Genomic DNA, 16527 nt, shown 5'->3' with positions numbered 1-16527 from the left:
ACATTCCCTAGTGTAGTCAAACCTGCACTGAGCACCCACTTGGGCCAGACCTTTGGCTGAAGCTGAGGCTCCGTCAGTCCCAACAGTCCTATCAGTCCCCTCTGCTTAGTCCCAGCCTTCCTTCCCGGAAGTGCTGCCTTCAAACGGCCCGGCTGCCCCTCCCTCCCTCCCTTACCGCCTCTTCACACCCACCCCACACTCCAGACTCTACCTGCCCGCACCTGGCCGCTCTGTGAGATGCAGAGGCTGCTACAGCAGAGCACTTCCTCTCTCCACCAAACCAGTGATGCCCAGTGTTTCTAACCATGGCCCTAATGAGACCTGAACTCCTCCCGCTCTGCTCTGGATCAGAGCATGCATATTCTAGAACGCTAAAGGTCAGCTAAGCCCACTCAGATGGGCTCCACTGCCAGCCCTCCTACTGATGTCCCCAAGACATCCTAGAAACCTGGATAAATCAAGGAATGCACCCATCATTTCTAGATCAATTAGCAATTCCACATATATTAGTGCATTTAGCATGGGCCTGATGCGTCTATTCTCAAGTTACTCACTGACACATACCAGAAAGATCAGCAAACCTGCTAAATCCCTGTAATTGAGGGATAAGATACATGGGACAGACTCTTAAATCCCATTAGGGTCCAAGGGACCGAGCCACAGTCAGAAAGGGCGAGTAATTTGAAGCACCTCTGACACCCCAAGAAAAACACACTTGAGCGGCTTCATCTTTGCCTCCAGCCTCGGGGAAGTCTCCAGTTGCCATAGCAACAACACTCTCCAAACAAGACCAGTGGACCCCTGTGCTACTAATTAGCCCAAGCACACTGGCTAAAGGAAACCAGGTCAGATCACAGGAAAATCCATCTGGCAAGCACGAATAATGTCAATACAGATGGAGAATGGGCCTGGGCAAGATCCTATTTCTTCAAGTCTCTGGCCTTCACCGTCACCGTGGGGACCAGAGGGAGGCTGCACAAAAGCATGTGGACCGCCAACCTTTAGGCAGGGTCCCGGCTCTGCGGTGCCATCACCACCCGCTTGCAGCTTGTTCCTTCATCTCAAGCCCGGAAGGTCCTGCCCCACAACCCACAGCTCCAGCCAGCCTGTTGCTCACTGCCTTTCCTAAGACTCTAAGAGCTGGGAGCCGTTTGATTGCAGGCCCACGTTCAGCAACCATATGTAAATAGGAGCCTGAGACCAGCAAAGCCGACCGGCGTACAGGACCAGGCTGCAGGTCACGAACGGCGTGTTGCTGATACTTTCCCCACCCAGGTTTTACAGAGTAGGGGGCCATTTTCCTCGGCTTTTGGAGACACAGCTTTAACGTCCCACAGCCTCGCTCCATAAGTTGTCCACTGCCTTCGGGAAAAAGTCCCAATTCTATATTCCGGCCCTGATCCTGACACTGGCTCCATCCTGCATTCGAGCAGGGCCAGGGTCCCCGCTGTGACCTCAAGCCGAGGAGATGCTCCTCCCCAACCTCTCCAGCTCCCCCAATTCCTCCTGTGCGTCAGGGCCCATCTCCCGGCCAGCTTGTAGGAGGGGTGAGTCTCCTCCAGCCCACAGACTTCGTTCTCCCCATTCTCTACCGCGGGCAGATTTACGCCTGGTGCTTTCTCGCCTCATCAGTCTCGCTTTATCTGTGTGTCTGTGTTTGGTGTCCACGCTCTCCGGCCTGCCGTGTGCCCCACGCTCAGCGAGAGCTTCATAAACATACACGGTGTGAAACCTCAGAGGATGTGGGAACAGGTCCTGGCAAAAGTCTTCAGTCTTATGGTAAATAGAGAAAAGGTAGAAGATGGTGGGGTTCCTTCATTTCCAGGGCCACAGGGATTCTGATCATCTTCTATACTCCAACATTAGATCTCACATGCTCACCCTGCAGAGTCTGAGTGGTTTACTTGGGCTGAAGAGCAGGCTCAGGTAAAACCTCACCTTTTCCAAGGTTCTCTCACTCTCTCTTTGAAAAGGGCTGATCTTCTATGCCTTTCTCACCGCCTTCACCACAGGTACACCTGAGATCGTTCAAAGTTCCTTGCAAGCAAGGACCACCCCAAAGGCTACTCTCCATGGGGAAAAAAATTCCTTTCAATTCTTTTAGGATAGAAGGTGAAGGTTGAGGATTTTACTGTTAGACCCAGGAAGGCAAGCCAAAATGTACTAGAAAAGGAATCAGTAAAGCGAGATAAGGGGGACTTCCCTGGTGGTCCCGTCTTGCAATGCAGGGGAAGTCCGTTCAATCCCTGGTCCGGTAACTAAGATCCCACATGCTCCAGGGCAAATAAGCCCAAGCACTGCAACTACTGAGCCCGCACGCCACAACTACGGAGCCCATGTGCTCTGGAGTCCACGCACCACAACTAGAGAGAAGCCCGCACACCGCAACTAGAGAGAAGCCCGCGCACCGCAACTAAGACCCGACACAGCCCAAAAATAAATAAATAAAATAAATATTTAAAAAAAGAGAGAGCGATAAGACTCACTTTTATTTCAAAATTAAGGATTCAGGATACATTTTTAATCTTTGATTCCTACAAGAAGGAAGGAAAGCAGGCTAACCCTAAAACCCAGGGCTATGCAAAAATGAGGATAGCATTGAGTTGAGAAGTCTCGTCACATGTGCAAAGGAAATCAGTAACACGAACACCACATCCCAGAAGACTAAACAAGATCCTTAAAATCCCTCTTTCTTTACCAAATAAATTCAGCTCTTTTGAGATGGAAATGGTAGAAGACACTCTTGAGATAACATTTAAGAAAATATATCCTACCTAATCTCAAAAAGGACTCAAGCTTGCCATTCAAGACAGCAAAAGAATTTTGAAAGAAAAGATGGCTAAAAGCTTGAGGGACTGAGGTTATCCCGAAAGTACTTACCTAAACCCTGGTTGGAGTAAGCTGCAAGTTTGGCTCTACGTTTCCCAGCAGCCAAAGCGAAAAGGGAAACAATCATTTTCAGTTACACAATTCATAAAACCCAGCAGACTTTTTTTTAAAAAAGGCCATTCCATGGATAAGCAGCTTTTTGCGTGACTCACATTCTCAACATGTTCTTTCCTATGGGTTCTCCATCAGGAGACAGGGTATATGGTGGATAATGCCTTCAACAATATCCTTCCACCAACACAACATTCAATTTCATATGGCGACTTCAGCAAACATATCAGCCCCTACTTAGCTCCTCTAGCAATCAATAAAATCAGAAGTTCCTGGAGGATATATTTCCAGTTGCCCCATCCTGCAGAGAGGGTCCCTCCCATCCACGCTCCCACAGTAACAAGGTTACAATAAGGCAAAGCAAAGGTCAGCCTTGGAAGACGTTCATCAACAAAGCAACCACTTCTGGACTCAGTGGTCCCTCAGATACTCCTCCTGGCTTCACAAGTTCCTGCCAGTTGTCGCTCGTTGATTGTGGGGAAATATACAACACCACCAACTGCAAAGGAAACTGCAAACCTAGCAGAAGCTGCAGGACACCATGAAGTGAATGAATCTGATCCTGAGGAACTGCTCAAAAGCCACCCAAACCTGTTGAGATAATGGTGATCTGTGAACAACTGAAGAGGAGAAACTCACAAAGAGGAGGAAGAAGGTAGCTTCGAGGAGAGGACATCAAAGAAGGGAGAGAGCCCTTCAGAAAACAGTTGAAGCATTTATGTTAAAGTGACTGTGTAGTTGAGCTGCAGGGGTCAAGTGTGAAGTGAAGAATACGCAAGTCTGAAAATCTGCCAGAAAAACGTAGCCCAAATTCCTTGTTCATGCTAAGCACGAACATGTGGTTATCATTAAAGCCCACATTTTGTTAAATATTAATCATTCTCATAAGTTTTTCATTTCTTTTTTCAAGATCAAGTCCCAATTAAACATTTTCCCCACTATTACCGTAAAAGTTTGATTCAACAAGTGGATTCATTTTAAGTGGCCTTTCTCAAGGAACAATTTGCTTTAGATAATCTGCACCCCTTACTGTAACTACTTTAACAACTAGGTTTAAGATCATAGGCAAAACCGAACAGGGAGACATTTGGCCAAATAAAACACCGACCTCCAGAGTTCAAGCTTCTACTAAGAAATAGTCAAGTTTCATTCAAACCTGGGAAGAGAGAACCGATTGACTGGGGTCAAAAACGTAACCAGTGAAATCCATCTTTCCTCTTGGAGAACTGTTTCCAAGAAGAACAGAAAATTGCAAAAGCACTATAAAAACATTTCAGTCCTTGTTAAAAGAGCTAAAATATTGTATTTGATTTGACTGTTGTGTTAATCTATTGAGTTCCTCTAGAGCTTAAGCCTACTGGTTTTAGAGGTTACCAGGAGTAAGAGACCTTTTAAAGAGAACATTCAAGTGTAAACAGAGATGGAATCTCCCAGCTGTCAAAATGGACAGTGAAGCTGGTTTCTGAAGCCAGACTGGAGAAACAGGTTGAGAACTGCAGGTTCCACCCATCTGGACTGAGAGAGGGTTCTCCGTAGTGGCCCCAAAGTGGCCGTTCAGCGTGGAAATGCTTCCAAGATGAAAATGCAAAAGAGCACGTGCAGAAGCTCTAAAACTCATGGTCCTTCCTTCGTTGGGTCCTTGTGACGTCCGCTGCCCCAGAGCAGAGGCCAGTTCAGGAAGGTGGCCGGTTGTCAGCTGGTCTGGAGTAAATGTCTTCCCATGCCTGACTAGCAGTGACACAGAGCCTGACACGGGGCTGTCCTACTTACGAGCGGAGCGGTGAAAACCAGGCGCTGAGTCCCAGAACTGCTGACTCAAGGCTCTGTGATAGAACAGAAATCCAGAACAGCTGGGCCAGAAATAGCAACCATGCGCATCTACTGATAGCTAATTAGCATAACATCTGAGGGCAGTGACTGAATGAGTGTGAGTGTGTGTGTGGGGGGGGGCATGTGTGTGTGCACATGTGTGCTACCAAACCCTAAATATACTTCCTTCTTTTCATAACCATCCCATAGACCCTAACTATGTAACCCACTAGGCACCCTGCCTAACCGTCACTGGATGCAATTACCTTATAACTTAGCGCCTGAGGAAAAGGGATTATTTTTCCCAAATACCCGGATTTTTTAGGAATTGATCTGTCCATGGGAAGACAATCTTGCCGTGACAGCAGATTGACCCAATTCCTGCCCCATCCCACTGACCCTAAGAAAATGTGCGAGAGGCATCACCAGGTCTCGTGACAGCTTTCAGAGGCTGGTAGCTTATAAAAGTTCAGTGCAGAATATGTGTATGGTATATTCACATTTTTTTGCATCTCTTTAAGCCATTAATGCAGAAAAAGATGAAGGGGTCCTACTTTATGTCAACATTTCCCTGGGGCAGTAATTGTCTAGCCTGGGAACATGCCTCTGGTCCCCTAGCATTGGGGACAGCAAGGTGTGGCTCCCTGGTTTCTGGGAGGTCCACATCGCCCTCCAGAGGGGTCTGCTCTGACCCTTTCAAACTAGGGTAGCCGCCCCTCAGTACCCCCAGCATCCAGTTTCTCCTTACAAAGCAGAGGTTTGGGCCAGGTCAGCTCCTGGAGGGCTGAGGCCATGCCTCCCATATGCCCCACGAAATGCCCAATGCCGGGGACACAGAGACCCTCCTGAAATGCAAATATCTAAAATTATAAAGTGGCAGCCAACCTAACATGGGGTCCGGGGCACCACTGGGAATGGAAGGCGGGCTCCCGGGCCTCACGCTGCCCTGACACCTCCCACGCCCGCAGAGCTGGGCTGGGGACTTCCATCCAGGCCTTCACTGGCCCCTCAAAGCTCCATGCACACCCTGCTCCTCTCTGGACCCCAAATCAGGTCAGAATCCCTTCCAGCTTTGGAGAAGTCTCCCAACTGCACCCCAATAAGCAGGGTCAGGGGAGCCCTGCCTGGCGGCCCACTCTCCTGTCTTCCCCCAGAAATGGGAAAAAGAATTTGAGGACTGGGACTTCCCTGGTGGCGCAGTGGTTAAGAATCCACCTGCCAGTGCAGGAGACGTGGGTTCGAGCCCTGGTCTGGGAAGATCCCACATGTCGCGGAGCAACTAAGCCCGTGCGCCACAACTACTGAGCCCCTGAGCCTCTGCTCTGGAGCCCGCAAGCCACAACTACTGAAGCCCGCGTGCCTGGAGCCCATGCCCTGCAACAAGAGAAGCTACCACAATGAGAAGCCCGCGCACCACAACGAAGAGTAGCCCCCGCTCACCACAAATAGAAAAAGCTCACGCGCAGCGATGAAGACCCAATGCGGCCAAAAATAAAAAATAATAAATAAATTAAAATAAAAAAAAAAGAATTTGAGAGCTGGGATCACGGGTCCCGCCTGCTCCATACTGGCTCCGCCCAGACTGAGGAGGCCACCATTTACCGAACTGTGTTTGGAGAACAGAGTGACGGGCTTCCTCGCTGTGCTCCTGGGGCTGAAGCCAGCCAGGTGGAGCTTCAGACACGCCTGCCTGCAAACACTGGGAAGCTCAGCAGCCCCCAAACACCGGTGCCTGTTCATGAGACTGGCCGAGAGCCGGAGGCCCAGGTCAGACAGCCTCTGCTTGTCCCGCCAGGACGGTGATTCTCAGCAACATATCCACGCCCAGGGCTGCCCTGCAAGAAGTGGGTCTGACAGGCAGGAGAGTGAGTGAAATGAAACTGGGTTCACGTAAACAAATGAATGAGGCCAGATGAGACCCCAGTCTGCTCAGTGCAGCATCTCATCACCAGAGAGTCTCAGCATCAGCAACCCCAAGGATGGTCCTGACCCCACCTACGAAATTAACCACTGAGCTGTGAGTGGGCAAACGGCCTAGCTCTGTGCGCGAGGATGTGCAGTATTTCTCAAGGGGTTCACTCCCCTGAGCTGTGCGCGAGGATGTGCGGTATTTCTCGAGGGGTTCACTCCCCTGAGCTGTGCGCGAGGATGTGCGGTATTTCCCGAGGGGTTCACTGCCCTGAGCTGTGCGCGAGGATGTGCGGTATTTCCCAAGGGGTTCACTCCCCTGAGCTGTGCGCGAGGATGTGCGGTATTTCCCGAGGGGTTCACTCCCCTGAGCTGTGCGCGAGGATGTGCGGTATTTCCCGAGGGGTTCACTCCCCTGAGCTGTGCGCGAGGATGTGCGGTATTTCCCGAGGGGTTCATTGCCCTGAGCTGTGCGCGAGGACGTGCGGTATTTCCCGAGGGGTTCACTCCCCTGAGCTGTGCGCGAGGATGTGCGGTATTTCCCGAGGGGTTCACTGCCCTGAGCTGTGCGCGAGGACGTGCGGTATTTCCCGAGGGGTTCACTCCCCTGAGCTGTGCGCGAGGACGTGCGGTATTTCCCGAGGGGTTCACTGCCCTGAGCTGTGCGCGAGGTTGTGCGGTATTTCCCGAGGGGTTCACTGCCCTGAGCTGTGCGCGAGGATGTGCGGTATTTCCCGAGGGGTTCACTGCCCTGAGCTGTGCGCGAGGATGTGCGGTATTTCCCGAGGGGTTCACTCCCCTGAGCTGTGCGCGAGGATGTGCGGTATTTCTCGAGGGGTTCACTCCCCTGAGCTGGCAGGAGAAGCGTACCACCCTAGAGGCCAGGGAGAAGGTCTCCTCATTCCCTCTCCCGCTAGGAAAAGCTCTCAAGTCTGGGAGAGGTGCTGACAGAGAGACGGGAGCATTTGAGGGCTGCCCACGGTGGGCCAAACATCCCACCAGAAACCGTGGTGAGCCCAGGCCACCTGCCTCTCCCCAGACGCCAGGCTGCATTCAGGGTGGTGTGTCTCAGGGTTGTTGCCCCCTGGCCTTCCTGCACCAACACAGAACCAGCTCCTCCTTGCAAGAAGTTCAGCTGCTTCCCCCGTCTCATTCCTTCTGGGTCGTCCAGGCAGCCGCTGGCCAGGTTTCCAAGTTACTGATTCCTTAGGGACCGCCATCCCCAGTAGGCAGAGCGGGAGGTCAGCTCTGATGTTTGCTGAGGTTCATATCTGCCTGCCCCACGTGCCAACACAGCAGGCTCTTTGCCATAAGCCCCCCGAGGTCCAAAGCCCCTGGTCAGCTGTGGCTGCCTTTGCAAGAGTGAGGGCTTTCGACTTGCACTCCTGGAAAGTCTTTATCTTCAGATTCCCTGTCTGGCTCCAGCCTCTTAAAGCTCGACTAATCGCCACATAATGCTCTCCAAACAGCTTTAGTAGGTCAGGGTGTCTGCTGGGCACAAACGCCGCAGACGGGTCAGGGTGTCTGCTGGGCACAAACGCCACAGACGGGCAGGGCTGAAGGAACGAGGAAGGCCTGTCGGAGCTCTGCCACCTTGGTGGACAGTGTCCCTCCCAGGACACCCCCTTTGCTTCAGCCAGGGTTGGGAAGCAGAGAAATGAAGCCCCCTCTCCTCCCCATGGACTCTCTCAAAGTCACATCTGTTCTCCCCAAGGCTTGTGGCCTAATGATTACCAGTGGACATGGGGGAGGGGGGAGGGTGGGAAAACTCCGGGAGAAAAGCCATTTGCACTGGAAATGTGGGATTATGTCATCATTTCCACAGCAGCCATCAGAAGCAGGGGGAGGCTGCAGGAAGTCACCCAGCATGCCTGCAAGAACAGAACATCTGTCGATTCTGTAATAAGATGTGCCCTGGGCTTTCTTTGCTAAGACACCAGGTCTCACTGCCCCACTGCTCTCCCCTCCAAGCCCAAAGAGGGGAAGACAAAGCCATAGATGTCAGGGGCACTGCCGTCGCCTGGGCATGGTGAAAACACACAGAGGGCGTAACAGCTCCAACAAGAGAGGCCTGGCTGGAGATGGGCACTGATGGAGGATGTATCTCCAAATCATGAGACCAACAGGGACCTCAGACTCTGGCCCAGACCTGGCGAATAACAACTTCCATTTCAGTGAAATGAAATTTTCATTTGTACATTTTTGAAACTTGCTTCGCAAACTTCCAAGGACCCGACAAAGGGAAAAAGACAGGACTTATTTGGATCCCTGGATCCAGGCCACAGCCCCGCTGAAAAGAGCAGCCATGCAGAGACACTGGAGCTGGCCAACACCCTGAAGCCACAGCTGAGGGTGTACTTAGGGCGATGGGACCACAGCTGTCCCTGGTCCTGTCCAGTCCGCTGGGCCAGGACAGGGAGTCTCAGGGTCTGGGGGCCCTGATCAGTCCTGAAACCACTCCTGCCCTGCCAAGCAGCTGGAGACATCTTTTAAAAATGCAAATCTGCTCAGATCTCTGCCTGCCTCCGGGCTTCTGGACTTTCTTAAAATAAAGCCCTAGGAGCCAATGGCCCAATGGCCGAAAAGCTGGAACAATCTGAGCGACCAAATAAAGTAGTATTGTATTATAACTCAAAGTATAAAATAGATACCCGCGAGTCCATATTGATATAAATAAATGACTGAATAAGTTAATAAATGGAGGAGAAGAGACAAATCTCCCATGCAGAAGAATTCCAAAAAATTTATGCAGATACTCCCCCTAAAAGAGGGGGCACAACTCCCCAGTCCTGAGATGTGCCCATAGTGACTTCCTTCCAAAGAGGACAGTATGGAAAAGGGGACAAAAAAGAGAAACTTGACAGTCAACACGACCCCAGCCAAGCGATCAAGGTCAACGTGAACAGTCATAAAACACGTTGACGGTAAGTACCCTTGATATGATGTGATGAAAATGGCACTTTACCTCTGTGATCTTCCTCCCCAAACCCATAACTCTACTCTAATCATGAGAAAAACATCAGACGAATCCCAGCTAAGGGGCATTCGACAAAGTACCTGACAGTCCTCCTCAGAACTGTCAAGGTCATCAAGAACAAGAGAGTCTGAGGAACAGTCACAGCCAAGAGGCGCCTAAGGAGACGTAAAGACTAAGTGCCATGTCGTATCTTGGATGGGGTCCTGGGACAGAAAAAGGACATTAGGGAAAAGGTAAGGAAATCGGAATAAACTGTGGACTTTAGTTAATAACAATGTGTCAGTATTGGTTCATGAATTGCATCAAATGAACCACGCTGCTGCTGAGATGTTAATAATAGGGCAACTGTGTGCTTGGTAAATGGGTACACTTGATACTACTGTCTCGATTTTTTTTGGTAAGTCTAAAACTATTCTTAAAAGAAATCTATTAATCGAAAAAAATTCTACCGAGAAAAAAAAATAAAGCCCCCAATCCTTAACATGAGCCACGGTGTGCCAACCACCGGCCCCTGACCACTGTGCTACCCCCTTCCCTTCTCTGCCTGCCCCAGCCTCCAAGGGACCTCTTCAGTTTTGCTCCCTTCTCTTTCCTCAAGGTTTCTGCAGATGCTGTTCCCTCCCCTGCCCGTGTGTAGTTAAGTCCACTTAGCCTTCAGTTCTCAGCTTAGAAGTTGCCTCCCCCGGGAAGCCCTCGGGGACAAGGGACCAACAGAGAGGCAGGTAGACCTCAAGAGATAATGGGCAAGGAAGAGCGTCTGCTCCATGGAGTATCATCCAGATAAGAGAGATTCAGGTCCAGCTCCATCCCCACCTCCTCATCACTGCGTGTTCTAGAACCACATCTGCACACAACGAGCCTCCTCTCCCCTGATTCCTCTATTACTTCTGGACACTGGCTTGGCAGGTGATCATCAATGCGTTGGCCACCCCTTGTACTCTCACTCTCTCCTTCAGCTTAGCTTTGGGCACCTCTGTGCCTCCCCAGTAGCAGGACTCTCTGAGGCCACAGGCTTCCCCTTCTCAACACACCCAGGTGTGTTTAGCCCTCCACAAGAAAAGACTATCTGAAAATGCTCTTTAGAGGACTTAATAGCTAAGCAGAATAGTTTCTAATCAGAACCAGCCATTTGCATAGAAACAGGAGTTCTAAATACTTGCTGTGGATTAATTTTAAGTGCTGTCTTGGCCATTGTACTCAGATATCTGGTCAGTGTAGATGTTGCTGTGAAGGTTTTTTAGATAAGAGTAACATCTAAATCAGTAGACTTTAAGTAAAGCAGATTACCCCCCATAATGTGGGTGAGCCTCACCCAATCAGTTGAAGGCTTTAAGAGACAAAGACTGAGGTTCCCCAAGGAAGAAGGAGTTCTGCCAGCAGACGGCCTTTGGACTCCAGCTACAACATCAATGCGTCCCCAGGCCTCCAGCCTGTTGGCCTGCCTTGCAGTTTTGGGATTTGCCAGTCTCCACATTTTCATGAGCCAATTCCTTAAAATAAATTTCTCTCTAAACAGGCAGACCTCCGAGGTAATATAAGTATGGTTCCAGACTACCACAATAAAGCGAATATCACAATAAAGTGAGTCACACGAAGTTTCTGGTTTCCCAATGCATATAAAAGTTACTTTTACACTATACTGTAGACTATTGTGTTCAATAGTATTGTCTAAAGAAACCATTGTACATACCTTAATTAAAAAATACTTTATTGCTAACAAATGCTAACCGTCATCTGAGCCTTCAGTGAGTCATGATCTTTTTGCAATAGTAACATCAAAGATCACCAATCACAGATCACCATGACAAATATACTAATGCGAAAGTCTGAAATATTGCGAGAATCCTCAAAATGTGACACAGAGACACGAAGGGAGCAAATGTCGGGAAAATGAAGCCAATAGACTTGCTCAATTCAGGGTTGCCACAAGCCTTCAATTTGTAAAAAACTCAACATCTGCAAAGTACAATAAAACAAGTTCTGCCTGTATGTGTGTATATATATTCCACTGGTTCTGTTTCTCCGGAGAACGCCAATTAATACACCAATACTCACACAGGACGTCCCCTTTGTTACATGGAGAGCTTGCTAGCATGGATAAACTTCAAATCAACTACAGCCCAAACAATCACACATGGCATCACGGGTCCAAACTGTCAACGCCTTCTTGGCCCCATCCTAAATGCAGCTCCCCAGGGCCTAAGGGACAGAGACCACCAGGCCCCTCCTCTCTGGGGGCAGCGGCTTGGAAGGAGAGCTTTGTACAATACCTGCTTAAGTCCTTGGCTAGACCTTGGCAGGTGGGAACGGAAGCTTCGACTCCATCACCAGCTGGAGTGGAAGGCAAAGGTGCGTGTCCATCACCAGCTGGGGCGGAAGGCAAAGATGTGTGTTCTGAGGCCGGGGGAGTGAGATCCACACGGGCAGCAGCTGGGTGGGTGCTGGGGACACAAAGGGAGAATTATTCCCAGCGGAACTCGGCTCCTTTTTGGCACATTCATCAGGCCCGCTCACCCCTCCCAACCCAGTCACACACATGGCATTGGGTATTTAAAGACCCAGCACACTGGCTCCCCACCGGGTTCCCCAGGCCTCTGCTTAGACACAGTCGGGGTGCACCTTCCAGTGCAGCAGCCCCCAGGCCAGGCTGTGAATTCCCCCCCCCACCCCTTAGGCTGCAGGCAGCTCGGGTGTCAGAACACTGAGTTGTCTTGTTTGAGTTTTGTTTGGGGGAAGGGAATTTCATATGATCGTTTCTCATCACTTTTTAATAAGCAGTGAAACTCTGGGAGTTGAAAACTAAAATACAATTTTGCAAACTCCCCAGGATTTGGCCCAAAACTCTGAGGCTGAGAAAAGTCGAGGTGAAGAGGCTGATGTGTAACCAAGGAACCTGCACCAGGAACTTGCCGGGATCCCTCTTCCCTGGGGAAGGATTCCCAGAGCACAGCCCTGTCCCTGGTTTAATGGGTGAGTGCCCCCTGCTGGACATCCAGGGAAAGGCTGGGAGTGCAGGGAGGCCCCCAGCAGGAGGGAAGGTAGCAGGGGCTTCCCTGGTGGCACCGTGGTTTAGAGTCGGCCTGCCGATGCAGGGGACGCGGGTTCGTGCCCCGGTCCAGGAGGATCCTGCATGCCGCGGAGCGGCTGGGCCCGTGAGCCATGGCCGCTGAGCCTGCGCGTCTGGAGCCTGTGCTCAGCAACGGGAGAGGCCACAGCAGTGAGAGGCCCGCGTACCGCAAAAAAAAAAAAAAAGGAGGGAAGGCAGGAAGGACAGCCACCTGCAGACACACCCTTGGATCCAAAAGGCACCAGGCTTGGAGCTCAAAAGAGGTTCTGATCTTCCCCTTTGGCAAAAGCAAGACTAGCAAGGCCGTACACAGACTTCCAGGGCGGGTTAGCCCTCCCAGCCTCTCCGGCTGTCCGCACTGCTGTCCACACTGTGTGGCTCAGTACCGAGAGCCTGAAACCCAGCCAGAGGTCGAATCTGGGGTTACGAGTTTCACAGCCTCGTGCTGGGGACTCACTGCTTCCCTGTGGGCGTGAGCTCCTGCTGGCAGCTCCCGCACTGCAGGAAGGCAGGACGTTAGGGTTTCCAGGTTTCCGTGTCAAGGGTGTCCTGCTAATCTCCACCTCCTCCACGTCCCCTGCGAGGCTGGCTTCCCGGCCTGGAGGACGGCTGCCACGGGCACCGCACACCCAGTACAGCGAAAGAACTCTCAGTCTAGCCCCGAATCCCCGTCGCAGCTCTCAGCAGGTCTTGCAGGGCCGGGCTTCTGCCCCGCGCCTCGCCCCACGGTCCTCACCCTCACCTGCTCTGCTCTGACCAGCCGGACCCCCCTCCCCGGGTTCCCACAGCACTGGCTGCCCCTGCTGTCTCCTGGCCTTGGAAGCCCCCCTCCTCCCCGGGCCAGCAATTGCTCCGCTGCCCGCGTCCTGGCTTGGCCTTCACTATTCCGCAGCTACGAAAACAGCAGTAGCTTGCCCCTGCTGGTGCAAATGTCCGGGGTGGCTCTGTCCTAGGTGCCTGAGCCTGTGAGCCCGGCCCTGTGTTAAATACTTCACATACGTGACCTCGGGAAGCGCCACAACAGCCTTTGAGTCAGATGTCACCACCCTCACTTTACAGAGATCAAAGCCGAGGCTTGGAGGGGCGAGGTCACAGAGCGAGCAGGCGGGGGAGCCAGGATGGGAACCCAGGCTCTGAATCCTTAACACAGCACCGAGAGCCTGAAACCCAGCCAGAGGTCGAAGCTGGGGTCCAGCTCCATGCCCACTTTCTAACGGACCCCCTAGCACACACCCGGAAGCCCCCAGCTCCTCCTCAGTGACTCCCATCACCAGTGACTCCCATCACCTGGGACTTGAAGACCGCGAGGGAGACCGAGCTCCCTGAGGACAGGGGCTTTGTCTCTCAGATTCACCCCAGCAGCCCAATATCCAGCCGGGCCACCCACAGTGGGCACTCGGACAGGCAGAGGGAGAGCCGGGGACGGGGTGGGGGGAGTCCCGAATGGCTACGACCAAACCGGGTTCAGGGAGCAGAGACAGAGCTGGAACCACATGACCTTCTCCCCTGGGCCTCATGGAAACTAGGAGAAAAACAGAGCAGAGAGTAATGATCCTGGCTAAGCCCAGAGCAAGGCAATCCACACGTGAACAGAAATTACAATGAGCTCGTGGGCAGAACCGGCAGAAGTGCAAAGTGGGTTTACAGATGGCACGACGCCTTGGCTGTTCAAACTGCTGTTTGTCACAACATGGACAGTGGCTGAAATAACATTTTTCGTAAAGAGATGACTCAAACGAATAATGAAAACTACGGGGGGCTGTTAAGCTCCTTAAGAAAGCCATTTTCACACTCTGGAAAGCTACATTTATTCTTATCCATAAGCAGTGAACAGGCCACTTACAAACTCAAGCCTTCAGTCTGAAATTTGCTTTCGAAAGAAATTACACTGGCCGAGCCCCTTCCTCTGCACACCCCCTGAAGATTTTATTTAATTTAATGCAAACAGAATAGGTGACACAGTTCGTGGACACAACTCCATCAAAGTGCAAGGAAAGGTTTCTGCCTTTGAAAACCCTGGCAGAGGGGAGGAGCTGTGGCCTCAGAACAAGGCCAACCCCTCGGGGAAGCACAGTGACAGTTACACTGTGATGAGGGTGCCTCGAGGCTGACCGCATGCCCCCACCCCTGAGAAAACCCTGTGGTCCCCTCAGCTCTTCAGCCTGGAGACCGGATGCCTGCCCCCTCCACCCTTCACTTGGTTGGCACCCAGACCACCAGGGCCACACCCTTCCGGCGCTGGCCTGTTCCCATCAGCTAAAGGCACCAAACAAATGACTCAACAGCTCTTTTAAGAATGATGGCGCCCCTCCCTCCTGGTCTGCAGCCTGCCCTTGGTCCAACCCCAGAGGCGGGGAGGTCAGGCCCCAACAGGGAAAGCTTCAGTGACTCACGACCGAAGCTCTGACACACGGGCACCTACAGATGCCTCCCGGCCCCACAGAAGTCCCACTGTCCCCTCTTAACCCTCCTCCTCCCCCAAATTTCTCCCCAGCTTGGCTAGTGGCCCCACCAGCTGTCCAGGCCCTGGACCAGAAGTTGAGACTGTCCTTGACTCTCCTTGTTCTCTCGCCCCATCATCGCCCCTCCATGCTGAGTCACATCCCTTGTCCTTCCAGAATCTGTCCCCTTTGCCCTGCTGGTCCAGGCCTGCAGCCTCTCTGGGCAGGGCTCCTGCACATCCACCCCCCAACACACACACAGACACCAGGATGTCCCAACTCGAGTTCTGATCAGGTCCTTTCTTTTTTCTTTTCTGCGGTACGCGGGCCTCTCACTGTTGTGGCCTCTCCCGTTGCAGAGCACAGGCTCCGGATGCACAGGCTCAGCGGCCATGGCTCACGGGCCCAGCCACTCCGCGGCATGTGGGATCTTCCCGGACCAGGGCACGAACCCGTGTCCCCTGCATCGGCAGGCGGACTCTCAACCACTGCGCCACCAGGGAAGCCCTGATCAGGTCCTTTCATTGCCTGAAGGCCACCCCCCGCCACTTTCCACGCCTTACACCTGGTGGAATACAGGTGAAACTCCTGGACCTCGCAAGCTGGGGCTCCCGCAGCCCAGTTCTGTCCCCTCCCGGGTTTGTCCTCCTGTTGCCCTGACCCCACCAAGCCAGTCTCCAAGGGCTCCTGGCAGTTTCTTGCCTCTGTGTCTTTGCTCTAGCAGACCCTGCCCCTGAATCCCCGCCTACCTCTCTCAGGCCCCCTCCTAGCCCACCCCATAATCATCCTGCAGTGTCACCCAAAAGAGGAAGCTCCCCCCATCCCCAGCAGGGGTAACGATGCCCACCCTGCATTGCCAGGCTTAACTGGGCCTGGCTTCTGCATATGCTGTTGTTTTCTGCTAACACGTCCTCTTCTCCTATTAGAGACTCAGCCACTGTGGTCTCTCCAGCCCCCAGCACGGGGCCTGGCCCGGAACAAGTGCACGGCACATGGCAGCTCCTTCCCTCCCGCCCCCTGGCCTCCCAAACGTGCAGGCCACCGACAGTGGGACAACTGTCCTATCTTCTTGGAATCTCAGAGTCCAACCGTCTTGAGGTGGGACCAGCAACATAAGCTGCAGGAATGCAGATGAAAGCAAAGTGGAAACGCAAGGCCCCGTGTGCCTGAAATGTGAGAATTTCAGGAGGGTGACGACAGCAACGTGCTGAACCGAGCACGGGGCCCTGGGTGACTGCCCAGGTCACATGCCCACGAAGTCAGCCCTCGTTCCAGACCCCGAGGGAAAGCTTCCATAGGGCCCCTCCAAGGCCCCCTGAGCTGCCAGAGGGCCTTGTTGCTGGAGCAGATAACCAGGTCAGCCTCCCTTGCCAGCTCCTGTCCAC

At 52.5% G+C, this 16527-nt stretch overlaps 1 protein-coding gene across 9 annotated transcripts in view; it reads right to left on the bottom strand.

Annotated features, from left to right (window-relative positions):
- Window positions 1-16527, bottom strand: part of TACC2 (transforming acidic coiled-coil containing protein 2) — a 185729-nt gene that overhangs the window by 78248 nt on the left and 90954 nt on the right. For 5 of the 9 annotated variants that reach the window (XM_032608275.1, XM_032608274.1, XM_032608276.1 and 2 more), the window contains one exon: window positions 11905-12075. The exons of the other annotated variants lie outside the window; for them this stretch is intronic. In XM_032608275.1, the coding sequence (XP_032464166.1) occupies window positions 11905-12075 (171 nt within the window). The remainder of the gene's footprint in view (window positions 1-11904; window positions 12076-16527) is intronic. 9 annotated transcript variants of the gene reach the window in all.

Source organism: Phocoena sinus, chromosome 16 (assembly GCF_008692025.1).
Source record: "Phocoena sinus isolate mPhoSin1 chromosome 16, mPhoSin1.pri, whole genome shotgun sequence".
Taxonomy (NCBI): domain Eukaryota; kingdom Metazoa; phylum Chordata; class Mammalia; order Artiodactyla; family Phocoenidae; genus Phocoena; species Phocoena sinus.
Note: the sequence above shows the minus strand (reverse complement) of the source record. Positions and strands in the feature narration are given on the sequence as shown.